Raw genomic sequence first — 22,161 nt, 5'->3', positions numbered from 1 at the left:
CGAGTCAAAAAAAGTTTACACCTAAAAAATTGCTAATTAATATAAAAACCATCTATATATTGACAGTAAATCATTATTATGAAAGAGTGTTTTATCCCAATCATTTGTGTCTGATTTGTGTTCACGCTTAGATGAACAGGATAGAATTGTTTAAGGGAGTGCATAAATAGACTTGCGCCAAAGTGCTTATGTGATGTTTGAATATTAAAACAATTGGGATTCAGTTATTAATTCGGTCTTTGCAGATTCAAATAACTCCCTAACTAACTTAAAGGTATTACAAAGTTTTGGTATGGGGTCATGAATTTGGTTCAAATTAACATATTGGAAGCATATGCGTTCCTACAATATTCATTGATCGTTGTCCAAGTTGAAATCGAGTCTAAACTTATGAAATTATAAATAATAAACTCTTTAAGTTGTATAGCTCCCTCTCAAGGTCAAGATATTAATTTAGTTATGAAACAATGTTTCTTGACTAAATATACCTGTTTGGAAATTATATATCACAACTACATATTCTGAGATTTTCATGGTCGCAGCTACCATTGTACGGCCGTAGGCGCTGTTTGAAATTTATCAAAATTTACCGGGAGCACCGGTAAATTTTTATATTCAATTTTCCCCGAAAGCAGAAGTGTTTTACGGGCTAAATTTCCTAGTGCTTATAATACATCCACAGGGGCATCCAAATATATATAAATTGTAAAGAATCACTATCCACCCAATTTTCAAAATTTCCCAAAACTTTGTATTACCTTTAATAATGCCACACATATCAAATATAAAATATAAAATAATGGTACACGTGTCTGTGTGTGTGTGTGCACAAATGTTATGAGGAACTGTTATGACTCGCAAAACTTGTATACATACGCACGCTGCACTAATCAATCGTGACCACTAGCTATGAAAGACACCACACCACAATATCATCGTTTAGTTGCTAAAAAGGCTACCGACAAGTACTAGCATAGAAATATAGAAGCTTCTTTAAAAAGCTTATGCAATGCATCTCATTTGATACATTCAATTCATTCTCTCACTTTAATACTTTTGCCCCAGTCTTTTTTGCCGTCTCGATAAGTAGCAATGCATGAAGTCTTTCATCTATGGCTGATCGTCAACAAAACGGAGTTAAGTCTTTTGTCAATTCCGTTTGTTGCTACGTTAAGTTGTTGCCAGTGAAAACGACTTTGTTTATTAAAATTATGGGAATGCAAGCATCCCTTTAAACAAACAGAACTTTGTTATTCCTGGCTCATTTTTCCTGATTGAGGTGTCATATGAAAGGGCAGAAAATGAACTTTCTAGAAATGCCCGCCAAATGACTTTTTTGTTTTCTTCCTTCAAATGGCTTTTAATCACTCATGCATGAAATATGCATTATATGAGTTGCATCAAATGAGAGAGGAGGATCTAAGCTTTACAAATATGTGTCATTTATTATTTATAATTGTTATGATTAAGTTATGATAAAACATCGATAATTCTCGGTTTCATTTTTTCTGGGTCGCACTGTATATACATGTATGCTTCATATTCATGTGCTTAGAATAATATTATTCTATCAAATCACTCTGACAAAGATCCACAATAACAAGCAGTATTCAAACAATAACTTTTAATTAACATATAGCACCCCCCCCCCCCTCTTCTTGTCAGTGTATTCACCAACCAAGGTACTTGGTATAATCATAATGATAAAAAAAAATGTCAAAAACCAGTTGAACCAGACAAATATAACACTGAGCTCCTAGGAAATCTATTCATTCAATTGGTCATATCTCAGCTAATACTCTAACATTTTCAACTGGTTTTCAACATTTGGACATTGTTTTGTATGCTCTTTCGGAAAATGAAGAAAAAAGTGAGAAATTCGAATAGATTGTTATGTCACAGCTTCGGTACTCTATATGCCTACAAGACAGGGTTGTCAGAATGTCAGTCAAGATACAGAAATATATTTACATAAATAATTAAATATAACCTAATTATTCCATAGATTTTAACTAATTACGTAGATGGAGTAAATATGCTAGATAGATAGAGAACAAAAGCTCTAGCTCTTCCCTATTTATAAGAAAAGATCTCATTGCTCTACAGTAACACTTCTCCTGCATAAAAGTATAAGATGTAACTGTTGATCCCTGGTTGACCTAGTCTTATTATATTTTACAAAAGTAGAATGTTAAAGTTGTGAAAAGTTAGTTTTTTCTCTTACCTAAAACAAAGGAGCTAGTTACTAGTACAATGCCAAAAAAACACGTCTGCTCTCCACAAAGGCAAGATGGAAAAGAGGCTGTACCACATGGGCCTATATTTGCCTATAAATCACAAATTTCTTATCAGGAATGCTACCAGTGGTCATTCCAAAAGAGAGAGGAGACAAGAAAGTGAGAGAGGGGAATAGGGATTTGTGTGTAATTAGCAGGGGGAATCCTAAGTACATAAAGGAGAGATGAGCAAGATGGGGAGAGAGAGAGAGAGAGAGAGAGAGAGAGAGAGAGAGGGGGGGGGAAGATAAACTGGAAAGTGGAGCTTGAAATAAACACTGGTGGTGTGCTCTTATGTAATACCTGATAGTGAAATTACAGGGGATTACATGCAAACAATTACATGTACTAATGGGCAATAAGTGAGAAATCTGAATAGTTTTTAATTTGAAAATAAAAAGTTAAGTATTTTCATCCAAGTAAAAAACATTAAAGCAAGAGATACCCTTCATAAACCCACAATGTTTCATCCATATTTTTAAATGGAAAAGGCCTGTTAACTCATTTAACATTTAACATTGTAATGATTATGAAATTATGGTATGTGTAGTATAAAGATCTGAATATGGGGCCAAGTCATAAGTGAATAAATGTTGCTAAATACTTTGTTATTGTGAATGTCAACAGTGAAATCTCTGTTTGTGTGGAGGCTGGATTGTAAATGATGTTGAAGTGCAATGTTGTTTTCTCCTTTTGTTTGGAAAAGGAAATGTCTTTTATTGACTACTTGTGAGATTATCATTGTGTTTGAGTTTCATACAGAATATTGAAAGTTTGTCAGTTTTCCACTGCAATAACAAAAAACATCACTCATCCAAACACATTGCATCTTCTAAAGTCTAAATTAAACAGAAGAAAAAGAATTATTGCAATTAAATTGCATTCATAACTGTAGTGTCTTGATTGACAAGCAACTTTAGAAGCATGCCAGACTAGGTTGACAACCAAATAAACTAAGTTTGCTATTATTGACACACTAAGGATTTAGATTAGGTATACCAGGCCAGGAAGTAAGAGGACCAACTTGTTGGCTAGTAAAAAGTCATATGTCAATCAGTCTATTATTTTGATACTCTTTCAAAACATGTATGATAACCTGTTGCTCATAGCTGACCTTTAAAATAAATGACAATTAATTTCTGAGTTTAGACTTTTTTTTAAACCACACGATATATTATAAAACCTTGAGAGTGACATATATATATGCTTCCTATTCATGTGCGTAGAATAATATGATTCTATTAAATCATTCTGACAAAGATCCAAAATAACAAGCAGTATTCATACAATAACTAGCAATACAAGCAGTATTCGGGCAATAAGTGAGAAATCTGAATCCTTTTTAAAATTTAAAAATAAAAAGTTAGGTATTTTTCTCCAAGTAAAAACATTAAAGCAAGAGGTACCCTTCATAAACCTGCAATGTTTCATCCATATTCTTAAATAGAAAAGGCCTGTTAAAGGACAAGTCCACTCCAAAAAATAACTTTCTTTCAATAGAAGCAATAAAATTAGAAAAACCAATAAAAAAAAGTTTGAGCAAAATCGGATAACTAATTAGAAAGTTTTGAATTATTGAAAAAGTATGTAAAACTATGGAACAATGAAAAGCACAAGACAAATTGGGATCTCACTCATCAGTCTGTGACGTCATGTCCTCACTATCCACTAATTATTTTCTTTATATTGATAATATAAATTTCCTATTTCCCCCCTAAGAACCTTATTTCTTTGCACCAGCATCCAAGTTAGATTGATAGTATAGTAATATGTTTTTGTGTGGATGCACTAATATAAAGTTGTTTTTTTCCAGTTAAATCATGAAAAATGTGAATTTTGATAAACTTATTTATATAACAATCAATAATTATGAATATACAATATTCAGAAATAGCATCAATTCTTCAAAGTTCATAAAAGATTTTGTGAAATGTCATGCATGCAAAATATCATACAAACCATATAACCTAGGCAAAGGTATGGGGGAATCAAGTTTTGGGGGATAAATAGGGTTATTAATTGGATTAAACTATATAAAGCATTGATAAATAGTGAGGACATGACGTCATAAACTGATAACCAAATTGGCAATTTGTGTAGTGATTTTCATTGTTCCATAACTTCCATAGTTAAACATACTTTTTCAAAAATTCATAACTTTCTTATATCCGATTTTGCTCAAACTTATTTTTGATTGGTTTTTCTGATTGTTCTGCTTCTATTGAAAGTAAGTTACTTTTGGAGTGGACTTGTACTTTAACTCATTTTACATTTGTAATGATTATGAAATCATGGTATGTGTAGTATAAACTATAAACTATAAAGATCTGAATATGGGGCCAAGTCATAAGTGAAGAAATGTTGCTAAATACTTTGTTATTGTGAATGTCAACAGTGAAATCTCTGTTTGTGTGGAGGCTGGATTGTGAATGATGTTGAAGTGCAATGTTGTTTTCTCCTTTTGTTTGGAAAAGGAAATGTATTCATACAGAGTTAAAAGTTAAAAGTTTTTCAATTTTCCACTTCAATAACAAAAAACATCAATCATTCAAACACATTTCATCTTCTAAAGACTAAATTAAACAGAAGAAAAGAAATCATTGCATTGACATTGCATTCATAACTGTAGTGTCTTGATTGACAAGCAACTAAGCAAGCCATGCTGACTACTGTAGGTTTGCGACCAAATAAACTAAGTTTGCTATTATTGACACACTTATAATTAGGATTTAGATTAGGTATACTGGGCCAGGAAGTAAGAGAACCACCTTGTTAGCTAGTAGGAAGACATATGTCAATCATTCCTTTGTTTCATACTGATAAACTGTAGAAAGTCTAGATGCAGGCCGCATGGTCAGCTGAATGCTCGGCCTCTGTCATTCTTCGGACTTTAGATGAAGAATGCTACAATAACCACCTCAATTTCATTCAAAACAAATTTCATCTTCCAAAGAAAATGAGAATACACCACTGACATCACCACCTCATCACTTAAAACATAATCCATCCTCTATTAGGCTCTATAAATGGAGAATTCACAATAACAATGCAACATTAGTAGGCCTAGCTAATTAATTGGACGTACTGCGCACTGCACATATCCCATCATTTTATGAAAATCATAACAAAGAGGGGCATCAACATAAAGAGGAATAGCCAGGCTTTTCAATGGTACCAAATTCAACTAGGATATTATAGTTACACAAAATATATAAACGCTCAAACTTGAATTGCTGAACTTTTTGACGAGTTTATACCGATTCAATAGGCGGTCAGCGCAGGGCACCTGCCGATAGCAGCTCTCGCTGCGCCCGGGGTGGGGATCGAGGCAGCTCGGCATTGGTACTGGGCGAATCACCTACCGCGCCGTACACCATGTTTACTTCATAAACAGTAACATTATTTGTACAAAATTGAGTCGATAAACTTTAAATATGGACAATTACCTTAATCGTTAGATATCTACGAAGTTCGTGATTGAAGGCGAAGACCAGCGGTCATTGAACATCCAACTCAGCTCCGATGATCTCAGTGCAAGTACCACGTTCAGTGCAAGTACCATCACAGTCGGGATGCGGGATGCGGGGTGGTCGTAAAAGTTTCTGCGCATGCTCACTTTGTAGGGAAGTTCGGAAAGTGTTAGGAATTGTTCGGAAAGTGTTAGGAAAGTGTTAGGAAAGGTTAGGAATCGTTAGGAATGGTTAGGAATGGTTAGGAATGGTTCGGAATCGTTAGGAAAGGGGATGACCGTCCAATCTCCGCAGTTCACGGCCACAACACCTCTACGATAAATCACCTCATTCTTTTGATAAATGTCAATTTTTATTGCCAAACATAGTTGTAACCATTGCCTTGTGATCAGAGGTGGTAATCCCGGGGGCGGGGGGACACGTCCCCCCCCCCCCCTCGATTTTTTTTTAGGGAAAATTTGAAAAAGTGCAACAACAAAAATGTACAGCAAATACTGACTAAAGACTACAACACACGTTTAGGCTTTGGAGGGCTTAAGAGTGTAGCGTTTAGACAAATAAAATGCAAAAATCTTCTCACTCGGTGGCTACGCTCCCTTTTATAATATCTTTCAAAATGTACAGGAATACCGAGAAAAGTGAAGTGTGAAAAAAGTATATTGCTTGTTTTTATACTTTAGTTTTGCTAAGGACTGTAATTTTTTAATACAACAAAACTTCAAAAACCTGTGAGGGGGTAGTCAATCCTGTCACCTGCACCCCTCACATTCACTATTGCTCCCTCGATCGCACCTTCATACTGATGGGGGGCTTTAGGGGCAGTCCTCCTCCCCCCCCCCCCCAAAAAAAAAAAAAAAAAAAAAAAAAAAAAAATGAACTTCAATCATGGTTTATTTCAAATTCGATACTAGTGATTTACAAATGTTGCTGAAATGGCATGATTTTTTTCCCTGAGCTTTTTGGCGCGCCCCTGGATCTCGCTCCAATTAGTGACCTGCATGCCAGTGTCACAAATAAGGTATCAAAATATGCTCACCTGACCGTAAATAAATGCCCAGAACCCCTAAGCTTCATGGGGCTCCGCCGGGGCTTTGCCACTGGACCCCACGTCAATTTACACTCCACTTTGCTTTGCTTTGCGCTACCTGAGCGTAAATACTTTAGCCCCCCCCCCCCTCCACTTCGAAAAACGTTCCCAGTGCCTGCATAGCATTTAAGAGTGATGGTGATGCGGATTTTTTTTCTGCCCCCCCCCCCCCCCCAAAAAAAAAAAAAAAAAAAAAAAAAAACGATTTTTTTTTTTTTTTCTCATTACGCCACTGATCCCTCGTCCCTCACATTTCGTCCGCCCCTGCTTGTGGTTCAGGTTATCTTTCGGATCTAAGGCTAAGGGAGCAAACCCTTATACATCTAACCGTCTTCAAACTTCTGCATTAATATAGTACAAGAGGATCGAGCAAGAATACCGACACTGCAGCAACATAATCTATGCGTATCTTTCTTGCTCCCTCGACCAGACGACTCCATCCAACAACCCCCTCTCTTTTACTGCCACCCCTCCTCTCTCAGGCTCTTACCCCCTTTCTCTCCTCTCTTTCATCCCCCGTTTTTTTTCTCTCTCATTTTTCCCGACGGCATCGCAATTTTAGCGACAATATCCCGACAGGTAGGGGGTGTCGCACCCCTCACACCCCCCCCCCTTAGCGACGCCCCTGTACAGTGCAGTTATACGAATTACAATACATACGTGGTATTATGCTTGCGCACACACATTTAATGGCTTTGGGTGTCATTGTTTGTGAGCGTATAGCTTGGTATTTATATGATCCCTTCACCTAATAATAATACATTTTTATCGGCCTCTAGGCATATCAAGTTTTATAGCGTATTTTATGGAATAATTCGGTCCAGTAAATTTGGAGCAAATCAGGCTACTATAGAAGATAAATCTTAATTAAAACCAATTTATTTCCAGGCTGGACTTCCCTTCATTGATACTGTCCCATTTGCAGCCAACATCAAATTCCGTAGAACTTTGCAGGAGTAATGAATATGTCACGTATGGTTTATCTGTAAGATGTAAACGTTAGCACTGTCAAATTAAAATTTTGCAAAGAAATGTTTACTTTCTAGACTTCACTGTCAAACATTATCGAGTAAACTGACTGAGTGAACCTTTGAGCAGCACAAAACGTACACCATTCGGTACAAGGGTCTGAAAATAAGAGTATTTAATTTAAGGATTGCAATCCCTAAAGTCGATTTAAGCTTTTCACTTTTTGGCCTGCAAATGGGACATAGTACCTTTAACGAACAGGGGGGGGGGGGAGGGGGAATTGTCCCCGGGGATGATTGTCCTCGGTCTTCCTCCGGGCAGGAGTGGGGGGGGGGGGGGGGGTAATTGTCCTTATATGCATTAAAATGTACATCCATAAAGATATAATTATACAACATACAAACTATGCGATATTTCGTATAAAAAACTCTTTATTGATATAAACTTCTTTACTAACATTTACAAAAATGTTTGACAAATCAGCTACAAAGAAAATGAACTGCAATTGATTGTATGATGAAGTAACTGTTATCTCAAAGAGCATTATTTTATGGGGCACCTTTATCAACATCATCACATTGAATGACACACTTCCACAGCTGCAAAGGTGCATACAAAAAGTGTCATGATCAATCTGTGTGTACAAGGGTCTTTATACTTATTTATATATGTTCTAGTAATTAAAGGGGACATGAATGATGAGTATTTCGTCAACCACACGTAGCCGAAATTCAGCTTGTGGTATATGGCTATTTACACGATTTTTAAAATACTCTTTTGAGCATGCAAAAAAATATAATTTTATAATGAAACCATTATCAATCAAGTAGAAATAGTTACTCGAAACCTTAGAAGGAAAATCCTGCTTACATTACTTCCTAAATGATCAAATTTGACCAAAAATTCTTGAGTTATATTAAAAAGTCTTTTGGGAACCAAGTTTTTTGATGAGTGTTTACTATTACATGTAGTTTCTTTACAAAGTGCTTTACCATTAATTTACCAAAGCGCTTTGAGTATTATTCTTACTTTGTCACTGAGATCATTACTATTCTGTACATTACAGTACACATTCTCCACTCCCTGAGGAGCATTACGGCTAGTTGCATTTTTACATGAGTGCACATGCTAATCCAACTACAATGACATTTGCATCGTACCGGGTACCCATTCAACACCTAAGAGGAGAGTAGCAATGTAGGTAGAATAAGAATACCTGGCTCAAGGACATTTCCTCGCTAATACATGTATTACTCACTCGACAGACTATGACTTCCCTTCCACTACTACATGTATTATAATGAACACTGCTATACAAAACTCTCATTAAAACACAGTCATTTTGCTGGCCCCACTCTATTTGATCATATTTACGACAACAAATATAGAGGACATGGAAATTACTAAAGGGAAAATATATTTGTTTCAGGGTTTCAGGGTTTTTGATTAATTAAACAAAAAATATGTTTTGTACATATTTTACTGTTCAAAACATGCTTTTACTGCTTTAATTTTCCCAAAGTGAGTAACAGTAATACCAGAAATGACTGTGGCGTATCTAGGTATAGGGCAAAACTATTTTATATATGATTCTATGACAACAAATATACATGGAATACATGGAATTTACAGAAACTAGATCGTTCCTTATTAATAGTTAAAGACCACTTTGGATTAAGTGAAATGGTTACAAACAAGACGAAACAAGACTAGCTGGATAATTGCAATATCACTTTTCAAGGTTCCCTGCTACAATCTTTCCTTTAAAGATAAATCTGAGTACTGGTCTTGTGATTACATTACGAAAGAACCTGCCAACAACTAGAATGGCCATTTTCGTACTGTAATCAAATTAATGCACAAATTGTTGTTAAGTACATGTACATCGTTACTAATTATTTCATTCACCTGTTACAAACAAATTGCATGTATTACTTTGTGTAAGGTAAGGACCAGCCACAATGTTTGTCCTACATAGCATCAATTGAAATACAATTATTCATAACAGGTGAAATAAATCATTTCAAATGAGGCACTTAACAAAGATTTGTGCATTAAATTTGATCACATTATGAAAAAGCATGTAAGAGTTTATGTACATGTATATTGCAAGGGTCTGAAAAGAGCAATGTGATATAAAACTGATAAAGATCACATGCACTGCACATAAAAATGAGTATATGGGACAATTACACATGTACCACAAAAGTTTGGTCCAGAATTTTCAGCTATTTCATGTCTTATTTAAATATTAGGTCATTTGAATGTGAAGAGATATCATTTTCAGGGGACATTTGTAGAAAGATACCTTTTATGATATTCTTTCAAACTGAGCTCCCTCCATAAAAAGAGGGGAAAAAAACCCTCATTTTTACAAGAACTCCATCTTTTCTTTACAAATAATGAGTTGTATCTATTAATATATTCAGTTTCTTGTTCAGAATTGATCTAAGAGATCATCTACATTATCAGTCTCTGTCTGACTCTTCTCTCGCGATGGAGTTTTCCTCATAGAGGGTGTCCTTGATGTTGAAGGAGTCCTATAAACAAACACAGAAAGGGAGAGCTTAATGTATGCTTGTACTATAAACATAGTGAATGTAAGATTTACACAGTCCAATGAACAGACAATGCTGCAGTTTATGATCTTGCATGAATGGTGCTTTTGTATTGTCTTTGTCAGGCTCATTTTTGATCCATTGTAACACTTTTATTTTGTCACTTATTAATCCATAAAGCATCAGCACGGTGGTTAATATGAATCTCAAATTTGATTTCTAGAAAGATTTTATTTCATGTCTATATTCAGATGTCAAGTGTTACATAAGGGTTATTCCATGAGGTTTGGGCAACAAATATGATCATGTCCATGTAATGTGGGTATGAGATCTTCTACTACACATGGCAAATGAACTCATCTCAAGAAGATTTTTATGTAATGAAAAGAAACAGTAGTGCCCTACCAAAAACAATGTGTCAGTTGTCTTGTTCAAATTGTTTGCTTGATATGCATATATATATATATATATATGAATATACGACAATAAAAATATATACATGTAAAATATGATGATAATATTTTCAAAGTCAAATCAAATCTTTACTTGACAAAGCTCCAAGGGCGAAAATTTGTTTTAAAAATCCTCCTAATATGAATCTTCACTATATTTCGTTTTGAAGTCTGAGCATAAATCTTGATTTTTTTTTCTTCTATGCACATATATATATTTAATCCAGGTTAAAAGGGACATTGTGAAAAGCAGTTTTGTATCTGAAAATGCTACCCTGTAAAAATAAATTTGATACTGTCCGGGTGCTTACCCAATAACAGGTGTTGTCAATCACCAGGATTAGCCTAACCAGCACGCCTTATGTAATGCTTCGACTTTTCCCTCCCCTGAAAACACTTTGAGAGACAAGGGGGGTATTTCTTGATTGGCCTAAGGGTTTGCTGTGTGCAGACTTGTGCACACATTAATGGTATTTCCATCAAGTCTGGTCTCAGCGAATTCTAGCCTTCTGCACATGGAAACTGACAACCCACTCTCTATAAGAAAGGAATGTCTTACCCTGAAGAAGGCACTTTAGGGATGGCAGGTTTCTCTGACGTAGCGGTCTTTCTAGACGTTGGCTCTCTTCTTCTCCTCCTAAAAATTAAGACAAAATAGTATTCTCATTTTCCAACCAATAGCCAAGGTTTTACTGACAGTTTACTTATCATCCTCTATTCAATCTTTTTCCTTAACCCATTTTATACGGTAACCGGGCCGCACCTGCATCTAAGGCGTTGGGAATGATAAAATCAAGTCAGCAATCATCCTCAGACCGCAATTAAGATCAGATTGAGAACTCGTCTACGTTTTTCAAAATAGTTTGTTTATTTCTCCTCCTGTCTTATCCTTCAGTCGAAAGTACCTATACTTAATTAAACGGATTGCTTTTAAAGTGGCCTCATGTTTCAACTATTAGTAGAGAAAAAACAATGAAATCAACAGATACATGGACATAGGATAAAATCATTAAAGTTTGGGATATAGATTGGAGGTCATGTGGGGGGGGGGGGGAAACTTTGGGGGGCTTAGTTTAGATGGTCCTGAAATTTAAAAGCCAAGTCCACCCTGATATAGTAGGTTGCTTTTTAATAAAAGCAGAACAAATAAGAGAAATTGGTCGGTGAAATTTGAGCAAAAAAACAAACATTAAAAATAAGAAAGCTATGACTTTTTGAAGGCGCAACCAATCAACACAAATTGGCAATTCTGTGGCGTCTCCTGAGAGGTCCCCTCCCATTTGCCCAGGATTAAAAACTTCCAAAAAATCTATATTTGACCTTTGGAAAATATTCAGTCATTTGATATAACCCCAGTATAAAACAAATCTATTCCACCATCAATAACTAAGAAAATTAAAGTTTATGAAATTTTCAGTACGGAACAAATTGGAGAGGAGCTCGCTTCAAATATACATAATTTTCTTATCTTTAATCAGATTTTGCTCAAACTTTCACTAATTTGTTTCTCTCTTGTTCTGCTTTTACTAAAACCAATTGATATCAGGGTGGATGTCCCCTTTAAAAATATACATCGGCTAAGTCACTACCTTGCTTTGCTGGTTGTGTCTTCAGGTAACTCCTCATCAAATGTAACCGAATCATCTGACCGTTTTGTTCTGGTCTGAGAGGGCGCTGTAGTCTTCTTCTGCTTCTTCCGTAAGGATTCCTCTCTCTGTGGATGAAAATCAGAACCAGTTCATCTACTTCTCCAATTGGTCTATTCCCATATGGTCTACATCCAGCCTGTCTACTATCCACATGGTTTAATGTGACTCGGTAACATTGTCTCAGATTATGAAACAAAATCCTGGATTTAGCTCATGCTGTGATGATAATTATAAACAATTAGGTCAGTCAGGAACCCCATGACTTTTACAAGCCGATCGCCTATTTGATTGTCGTAATACACTTAAGATTGGAAATCGAAATCAAATTTCAGTTTTCCTAACAGTTTTTATTACACTACAGTCTATTGGAGAGAGTATGGTAAAACCGGTCATTCAAAGATTTTTACTTATTTGAAGCGCAATTTTTTTAGGGCTTCAATATTTAAGTAATATTGACTGCCTTCTGGGCAATACAACATATATCGCCCGAACCAAAGGTGAGGGTGATATATGACAAGTCGTATTGCCCTGAATTAGGCAGTCAATATTACTATTATTAACCACATCAGACATCTAGAGCAAACAAGAAACTCTTACTATCTTATACTCTTAAATTATGTAGGCTACATAGGGTTTCCTAGCATTAGAAGTTGCAAAAACATTGTCAAACCAGCAATGTGAATCCAGTGTTTGACAGATTTTCGATACACTGCAAACAGTGTGCCTAGGGTGTGATTGTTACGTCACAATAGAGTGCGCGCAAAGTGCGCATTTTCTTATACGCGATGCGCGATGTAAATTACAGTAGGTGATGCGTAAATTACAGTAGCTGATGTGCGATGTAAATTACAACTGGCTCTATATTATTGCTCACTAGTTTAACACACATTTTGCCATTGACTTTTCAGATCGGGCTAAAATATTTGTTCATTACTGTATAACAGTATTGACTGGCAAATTACACACAAAATCCCATTGACTTTTCTGAGCGGTCAATAATATTGTAGTTTTGTTGGCTTATCCATCAAACCGTGAGGGCAATAACATTTAACAATTGCCCTGCTCAGATGTCTGATACGGTTAATAATACACCAAGGGCGTGTTCACACCGCAAGGGGGGACCGTGGGCGGACCGTGGATCGCGCTATCGTAGCGCGACCCACGGTCCGCCCATTGGCATTCACCGGATCCACAGCGCAGTCTATCGTAGCACCCCCTTTTTTGGGAGGTCCTGTTGCCATGACGCGTGACGTCATGAGGTCAGAGCGGTCAAAGATTTTGCGCGCTATTACGAACCCAAAGTGTTGAGTTGTACCGATTCAGATTCAGATCGCACCAAAATAGAATGAGTATAAAATTCCCCACGTGCAGAACGATGACTTCCGGCATGCTGTGATCTGGAGGCTGTTCACACCGGCAGAGATAGCGCAGTCTAGCGCGTGCCAGACCGCGCTATCTCTCGTGGACCACCCCCAAGAGGTGCTCCAGTGGTACGCTGTTTGGCTCGCCGTGGCTCGCTGTTGGGTGGGCCGAAACGACGTTGTACCTTCCGCACCGCAGATATAGCGCGGTCTAGCGCGCGCTAGACTGCCTATCTCTGCCGGTGTGAACAGCCTCCATATCACAGACACCGATAGCACATAGGGCCATGATCTCAGTTTTAACATTGTTAATAATAATAATTTTGTCTACTTATCATTTGGTCTAATTACTATTTAGGCTAATTTCTTATTTGGTCTTATCTCTGATAAGTCTACTACAGTGAAAAGACAATTTAATACCATATAAAAAAGAAAGAGAAGAGAGGGGACGTGGAAAGAAGATAACGGTCCGCACTCTAATCTTATGAACCTTATTATAAAGGTGAAAAACGTATTTCCATGTTTTGCAGACACAAAGAAATAGATCATCCATCATTTATTATCCATTTTCAATCGGAGGCTGAGCTAATTTGAATTTCATCTACAGACTAAAACCTACCGTCCCCCTTCCCAACTCCCCAACCCCCCTACCCTCATGATGGCAGTGCTCCCTCAAACTGACAGCCCTCTCTTACCTGTCTCTCTTCATCAGTATCATCATCTCCTAAATCCATTGCATCATCGCTGTCACGCTTCATCGCTTCACTTCTATGACTGTCACTGTCACCATGGATACTAGCAGCTATTGAAAAACATTGATTATGCTTTATATAATAACATTGGCCGATTTAGACTGGTTTACTTACATATTCAAATTGTATGCATACAGCATAAAGAAAGGTACTTCATGACAACCTAAAGCTTGCCGAGGCATGTCTGACATAGCAAAAAGTAGTGTATGCAGACTTGATTTCAAGTACTGTAGTTCATTCATAAATAACAGGTTAATGGAAAACAATGTCACTAGGTCCCCAGAAAAGAGACATCCATTAATTTGAATATTATATTATTTGAATATATAGTAAACCGGCCAATTGGTCATAGCCTTTTCTATACAACTTTTATAACTCATTGCAGACCAATTTCCTAACCAGATAACAAATTAATCCATATTTTAGGTTTTATGAATATCAAAACATCTAACCTTCAATAGATAACTACGCTACCATATAATTTTACATGCAATTTAGATACATTTTTAACGTTTAATATGTTCTTTCCAATAATGCAGACACACTGCAGGATTTTTTCTTCATGGAACTGTGCTCTCCCCTCACAGGTGTATCCACCAAATAGAAAGTCAAGAAAATCTACTTTCAAGCCCTTGATTTTCATCAAACATGCTCTATGTTTTAAACCAATATATAATTTTAAAAACAAAAAGATATGAAATAAAGAAACTCACCCAAGGGTCTATCCTTCAGCTCTCTTATCTTTGCTTTCTTCTCATTTACTATGACTGCAAACTAATGAGGAAGAAACATATAAACAGATAAGTTGAAAAGCCAACTTCTTCTTCTCCTTCCTCTCCTTCTCCCTCTTCCTCCTCTTCCCCTTCCCCTTCCCCTTCCCCTTCCCATTCCTCTCCCCCCCCCCCCTCCTCCTCCTCCTACTCCTTCTGCTTCTTCTTCGGTTTTTCTCCTTTGTTCTTCTCCTTCATCTTCTCTTTCTCTGTCTGTCATCCCATGGGCATGTGGTATACTAGATGTAACCGTCCAGTCTCTGAAGATTATTTACAAAACAAATCATGACAGTTTCCAACAATAAATTTGATCCAAAATGGGATAAATTGACCTGCAATCGCGAGTGCAGTTGCACTAGAGTGCCTTCATAGAGGCAGTTATCTTAGCATGAATACAGATGCCATAACCCTACTAGGCCAATAGGTGGCAGCAAACACATTAGCATCCAGTCAGTTGCATCCTGAGGTCCATTGCAACACTAAAAAGTTGTCAATTTTGACTGTTTTTAAAAATAATTTTGGATCAAAATTATTCAAAATTATTCACTTCCGGTCTGATTATTGGCTTACCTGATATTTTCTTTGCCCTAAAATACAATCAAATACTACATATATCATGAAAACAGCAATTGAATGTTTAAGAGCATATATCAAGTTATCACTTAAGCACTGAAGGAGATACTCTCTGCGACTGCTGAGAGACTCAGACGATGGACAACATCTTGCAGTGTGGCGGAACGGGTTGCACAGATGACGACCTGGCCCTTGTTAATGAAACGGGCATTGCAGCAATTGGGTGATGGAAGAACTTAATTTAGTTAATTTACTCTTAATTAAGGAACTTAACATAACTATCTTGATCTAAGGAGACACAAACTTAAGCACTGAAAACAATAATTGAGAAGTTTTGTTGTTGTTGTCAGACTGGCCCCCTTAATTACAAAACAAATCATGACACCCCTGTCATCACATTGGATGGAGGAAAGCATGAAATATGATCTAATTACCTTTCCATAAAGATCACCTTCCATCTCTTCTTTCTGTACTACACACTTTTCTAGTCTCTGTAAAACAAAGGAATAAGTGCAATGAAATTTGATTTTTAGGTATCATGGTACATGCATGAAGAAGAAAATGTAATGATAATGATTTCTTTTATTGGAGAATATGTGCCACAGCCTTGCAGCTAACCTGTACAGAATACAAGGGGAGATATGAGTTGGTCTAGCAATATATTCACTTGTCCAGCCCTCTGTTTTCACCTACAGACAGACTCAGAGGGAACCCGGATCAAAACCGAGTCACGTCTTCCGAATGGAGACGTTACAGGTCGATTCCCAGACGTTGAGAAATATATGTCTTTAATACACACACAATTTGCTGGGGTCCAATTGCTAATTATCTGCATTCCAAAAATGTTTGGCTATTTGTTTCATTTACCTAGTTTCATTACTCTCTAGGTAAATCTAGTGACTAAGAGTCTTGCAGTGACAGTAAGTGAAACATAAATGGAATAGTAGCCAACAAAATATAACCTCTCCCCCTTTTGAGATCTAACTTTTTGAGATCTAAGTTGCCAAACTAGATTCCAAATTTCCTGCACGCTGATTGTTCAGATCTATTAATTCATGAAAATAAAAAAAGAGAGCTTAAATTTTAGGCCTATATATTGTTTCTTTATTTCTGTGATCCCTAAATGACTATTATGGCCAATGCTGTTCACAGAATTTCAAATTCTTTACCTTACTTTTTTAATTTCAAAGGTTTCATCAAGGGCAATATATAACGTCTCCAGCCCCCCCCCCCCCCCCAAAAAAAAAAAATGAAGACCCACATTAAGGTCACAGTCCAAATGCAGTCCATTAGCTACTGAATACTCTCACTCACATAGACTTCATACAGGGACCACCAGGTACCAGTAAGCTATGGGTTAACAAAGCTACACTATGACAACTCTTCTAGTGTAATAATACTAATCCGTTCGCGTGAAGCCCATAACATATTATGATAAAACGTCCATATGCGCTTCCAAAGAGCTTTGGAATTATTACCCTAGATTAAGCTGCGACAGCGGTAATCAGCACACAGTGCATTTCAAGGAATTAATCGAACCAGGTACCCATTAACCTCAATTAGGTGGAGTGTGGCAAATGTAGATTAATGTCTTGCCAAAGGACGTTAGTGTTGTGGTAGGGATTTGAACCCCATACATTGTGGTTCACAGTAAAGAGACCTATCTACGGGACCACAACACCTCTAGTGTTATTCTAGTCTAATAAGTCTAGTAAGATTTCTTCTGTTGTAAATACAGAATTTGTACATGAATGCAAGCATTTACCGTCAAAGCTTGTTTCCTCTCATTGGAAAGACGATCATTCTCTGATTCCAGCCTATAGATGGAGCCCTTCAAGTCTGTGATGGTCTCAATGGAATGAAGCAGGGTATCTTGGATGGTCTCTTGGGACGAGCTCACTGCATCTAGCGAAACCTTACCTACTTGAAACTGAGAATTCAAATATATTAAGAATTAAGAAGATCCAACCATAGTAAAAAAAAATATAAAAAAAATAACGTGCAGAAAAAAATTGTGGTAAAAGACGTTTGTGTATCAAGGAGCTAAGATCTTGAATATTCTGGAAAATAATTGTGTCACATCAGTTTAATTTAAAACATTTCTCAACAAATATATTTTCCTATTCTAGTAAATGTCCCCCTCGACGATTCATGCCACTTGTTTTTGTAGGGTTACATGTATTTGTGTATTTATTATGCCTTTACAGGAATATCAATTTTTTTAAAGATGACCGGTAAGCAATTTGAAACGGACTACATCCTGCTTTGATCTTATTCTGAATTAATGTTTAGTGAATGATGATAACCTTGGAGGAGGAAAAGTTGAATTAGCTCAGAATCGTTGTGACGTTAGACCAGTAGTGTGATTGTCTAGGATTTGAAGCTAATCTGGCATTTATTCTGACTTAGAAGGCTTAATGGCACCATAATCATTTACAACCTAATTCAGGATGATGATTTTTGTTCAATTTCCATATCTAATATAATTGCCATTTCTTCAAGATTGGGATCACAGGAGGATCGTAGTGTGCATTAGGCTGCTAGATATGGATTAGGGGGATGTTACCTTGACAGATGAAACCACCTTCTTCCATGACAACTCAACTTTATTTTTCTTTGACGAGACCTGGTGAAAAAAAAAAAAAATAAAGGCGGATATTTATAAGATAACTGAACAAATGCAATAGAAGGGTTTAAGAAATAATAACAAAATCGTTAAGATTTCCGGAAAATTGATTATTGAGCTAGATATACACCCAAGAAATTTGAAAATTAAACAGTACTATCTTTAACAGACCTCTCAAAAAAGGGGGTGCTACGATAGACCGCGCTATCTCACTGCGGTGTGAATCCGGCGAATGCCAACGGGCGGACCATTGTTGGCGATCGACAGTCCGCCCACGTTCCCCCCTTGCGGTGTGAACACGCCCTCTCTCTCTCTCTCTGTCTCTCTCTTTCATGCACTTTTTCTCTCCCGACCTCCTCCATCTCTCTCTCTCTCTCTCTCTCACACACACACTCCATTTCTCTTCCTCCTTCCTCCACACCCCCCCCCCCCCAATCCTCCTCTCTCTCTCTCTGTTAGCTCACCTGGTACTCAAAGTTAATATCACCCATGTTCTGTCTGGTCAGCGCCTTACGTGTAAGATCAACCAATTCATCTTCCTGTAGGTCAATGCACTTTGCATTCTCCTGTATGTCACCAACTACAAAGAAAAAAAAAAGTAAATTTAAATAACATGTGTATTGCACATATAACCAATCTTGTTGAAAGTATTCAAGGTATGTTTTGAGGGTGCTTGACCTTGGATCCTTTCATGCACATATATCCAATCTTCCCAATAATACCCCGGTATACTTTTCTTTTTAACCAGACATTTGGTCTCTCCCCATTGGTAATCTTTTTTTTGGAATTATTATTAGTTTTGTAAAGCTGCCCCCCCCCCTCTCCATTTTCATATATGCAGCTTACTTAATTTACATTGTTCATCTTATATAGTGTGAGAAGTCTTAATGTAAGGGGTTCCATGTCGCTATTAAGTACTCAAAATATGAACTTCATATCTTACTTCTGCAGAGATATTGCACTTTATATACTCTCAGTAAATCTAAAAACAATGTGTTGAGTTGACTAGTCGACCCAATCGAACATGCTCACATAGAATAGGGTGGGTATAATAGGAACACAAATAACAATTTGGTTCAGTGCGCAGGCCATTATATTATATATTCATTTCTGCTTACTGAGAGACTCCTTAACCATCAGCATATAGAAAGCCAGGTAAAGTTTCTTGAAGCTGAAAGTTGGTTTGTTTGTTTGTTTTACCCGACTACTAAGATTGGAACGATACAGGGGAAGATTACCATGCTTAACCTTCCAAATATCTCACAAGCAAATAAGCAATCAGGGGATAGACGGCTTTAAGTCCTCTCCTTGGGACTTAATGAGGAGTAATGCCTTACCAAAGGGCACTAGTGTACTGAATAAGCCAGTTCACGGTTGCAGTCTGAGCATGAGCAGATAAACGTAATTGCAGAACAAATTGTGAAATGCACAGAGACAAAATACTGGATACGTGCTAATGAAAGATACGCAATCAATATTCATTTATGCATGTAAGCAGTGCACTCCATGATACACAGGTGGAAGTATACTTTGAAAAGGGGAAACAATGGCTATTTATGTAGCACCTCAATCGCTGTAGGAGTGATTATTTCAAAATGTACAAAGTGGGACCTCTTCATGTTTTGAAGATCTTTGGATATTCAGGGTCATTTGGGACATGTGCTAACCGTGAGCTGGTCTATTGGTTTCCTGTCTGGGACTTCCCAATTATAAAACCACTGAGCCATTGTGCCTCTCTTAGAGCCATCACACACAAAGCTGAATTTTTACCAAATTATTTGTTTCAGTTGATTGGTTCAAGGTTTACTTACATGTGCCTTTCCATGCTTTCAGGCAGCTTGCTTCAATGAGAGTAACTCTGAACTCTGGATCATTCTGTTCAGATGTGATACTGGAACTCAAGAAGTACACCTTGTCTCCTACACTGATGTTACATAATGATCTCTCCATTGCTTTCTTCTACTCTAGCAATTGTTAGCCTGAAAGAGTAAGAAGATGCAAAGAAATAGTTTATACTGCCAATTTACAAACCTTGACACCATTGCAAACAACCTGCCTCTGATGCACACATAGCTGCATTACTATCCTGGCTGTGTATTAAAAGCTGTGCTATTGATTCTCAAAATTTCAAACACCACCGTACAGAACTCAACTGATTTCACCCAAAATCGGTACTTTAGTGACAATTGATGACACCTAAATAGCAGTAAAATACAATTGTTTCAACTTACTGATGTTAAAAAGAATAATTTAAAAATTCAAATTGTGAGTCTACTGTCAAACATGCCGATCAGCTGCATCGGCATGATTGTGTGCATTTGTGTGTTGTGAGTATATTGACTAGACTCTACATCTATTCATGTATTTAATTTAGTGCAGAGCTAGAGGTCAATACGCATTAGCATTGAATCTCTATGCTTTGCTGGAGTGCCTCTGATGGTAACTTTGCCATCAAAATTTAACTTCCATGGCAACATTACTCAACAGCCAATCAAAATTTCAAATCACGATTTCTACTATGGAATTGTAGACCTAGTTTTATGCAACAGGGCCCATAAATTTACCTGGTGTACCATTTTGGGTTGATGAACTGGGTACTGGTAGGCCTAAAGAATAATTTAAATATTGTTAAAATTAGAAAATTAAACTGCAAATCTGACCCACGATAGAAGAGAATATCTTGATTCTAAGGTTACTTACGCAAGAATAAATACGTGGGACACACGTAGTAATATCGGGCATTCTTCATTCGAGTGTTTACACAATTTAATATTAAACAACTAATAATTACAGGAAAAATAAGGCTACACCTTCAATATCATTATCTGAGTTCATATCAAGTTCAGGAACTCTTTCCCAAGTTCATAATAATACCATTTTGTAGTAATCAGACAAACTTACCAGATAATTACTTTCTCCGCTCTGGCTTGTGCATCAGCTCCGCACGCGTAGCGATCGATCGGTGATCAACAATGGGAGGAGTCCGGACCCTGAGCTGAGCTGAGGGAGGGGGATCGGGGAGGGGGTAGGGCATGAACCTAATAGGGGGAGGGGTTAAGAGGGGGGGGGGGGGGGGGGGGGCAATGGGGATGGGAAGGGAGACGGCCGGTCTCGGGATAGTTCGTGTTTTAATAAAAGAAAAACTGAAAAATTTAATTCTCTATAATAATATTTAGATATATTAAATTCCTTCTTTTTTTTGTATATATTTTTTTTTAAAGTAGCCTAGGTCTATTCTTTTTCTGAAAAAAACACTGTTTTGTTCTGGCTTTGGGTTGAAATAACCTGGAAATAACTGTGTAGTGCGGTAATATAATTCTATTGTGTGATTGTGATATATTTTCGTCCTGTACATTGTGAAATAATGAATCAATGAATTATGTTGCCTGTACGTTTGTTTATCAAATGAAAAAAAAAGCTTTGTTATAATTATGTTGTACTTGTATATAAACTATGTTATGTACGAACAAGATTGGCAGCTTTGAGAAATTTAATCAATGAATACAAACAAAAAATATTTATGAAAACAATATTAACAAATAAGTACACTAGTATCGAACTATCGATTACGACAATCAATCACCCCCGGAAAATTATCCCTCGGAGAAATTACCCCAT

The 22,161-nt window shown here is 36.9% G+C and overlaps 1 protein-coding gene across 4 annotated transcripts; it reads right to left on the bottom strand.

Annotated features, from left to right (window-relative positions):
- Positions 1–8,218: 8,218 nt before the first annotated feature.
- On the bottom strand, positions 8,219–21,527 carry LOC763163 (DNA repair protein XRCC4). Of its 4 annotated transcripts, none has more exons than XM_030992958.1 (11): positions 21,445–21,527; positions 20,355–20,522; positions 19,008–19,123; positions 18,484–18,543; positions 17,683–17,847; positions 16,352–16,408; positions 15,288–15,348; positions 14,518–14,627; positions 12,402–12,526; positions 11,372–11,449; positions 8,219–10,342 (listed from the first exon to the last, which is right to left on the bottom strand). In XM_030992958.1, exons 2-11 carry the CDS (start codon positions 20,491–20,493, stop codon positions 10,240–10,242), a joined length of 1,014 nt encoding a protein of 337 aa, XP_030848818.1. In that variant the 5' UTR covers positions 20,494–20,522; positions 21,445–21,527; the 3' UTR covers positions 8,219–10,239. The 4 variants fall into 4 exon arrangements, with proteins under 4 accessions (XP_030848818.1, XP_030848819.1, XP_030848820.1 ...); XM_030992959.1 differs by having other exon boundaries at positions 14,518–14,624; XM_030992960.1 differs by lacking the exon at positions 16,352–16,408.
- Between the last annotated feature and the right edge of the window lie 634 nt (positions 21,528–22,161).

Source organism: Strongylocentrotus purpuratus, unplaced genomic scaffold (genome assembly GCF_000002235.5).
Source record: "Strongylocentrotus purpuratus isolate Spur 01 unplaced genomic scaffold, Spur_5.0 spur5_scaffold_20, whole genome shotgun sequence".
Taxonomy (NCBI): domain Eukaryota; kingdom Metazoa; phylum Echinodermata; class Echinoidea; order Camarodonta; family Strongylocentrotidae; genus Strongylocentrotus; species Strongylocentrotus purpuratus.
This window is presented reverse-complemented; position numbering and strand designations above follow the sequence as displayed.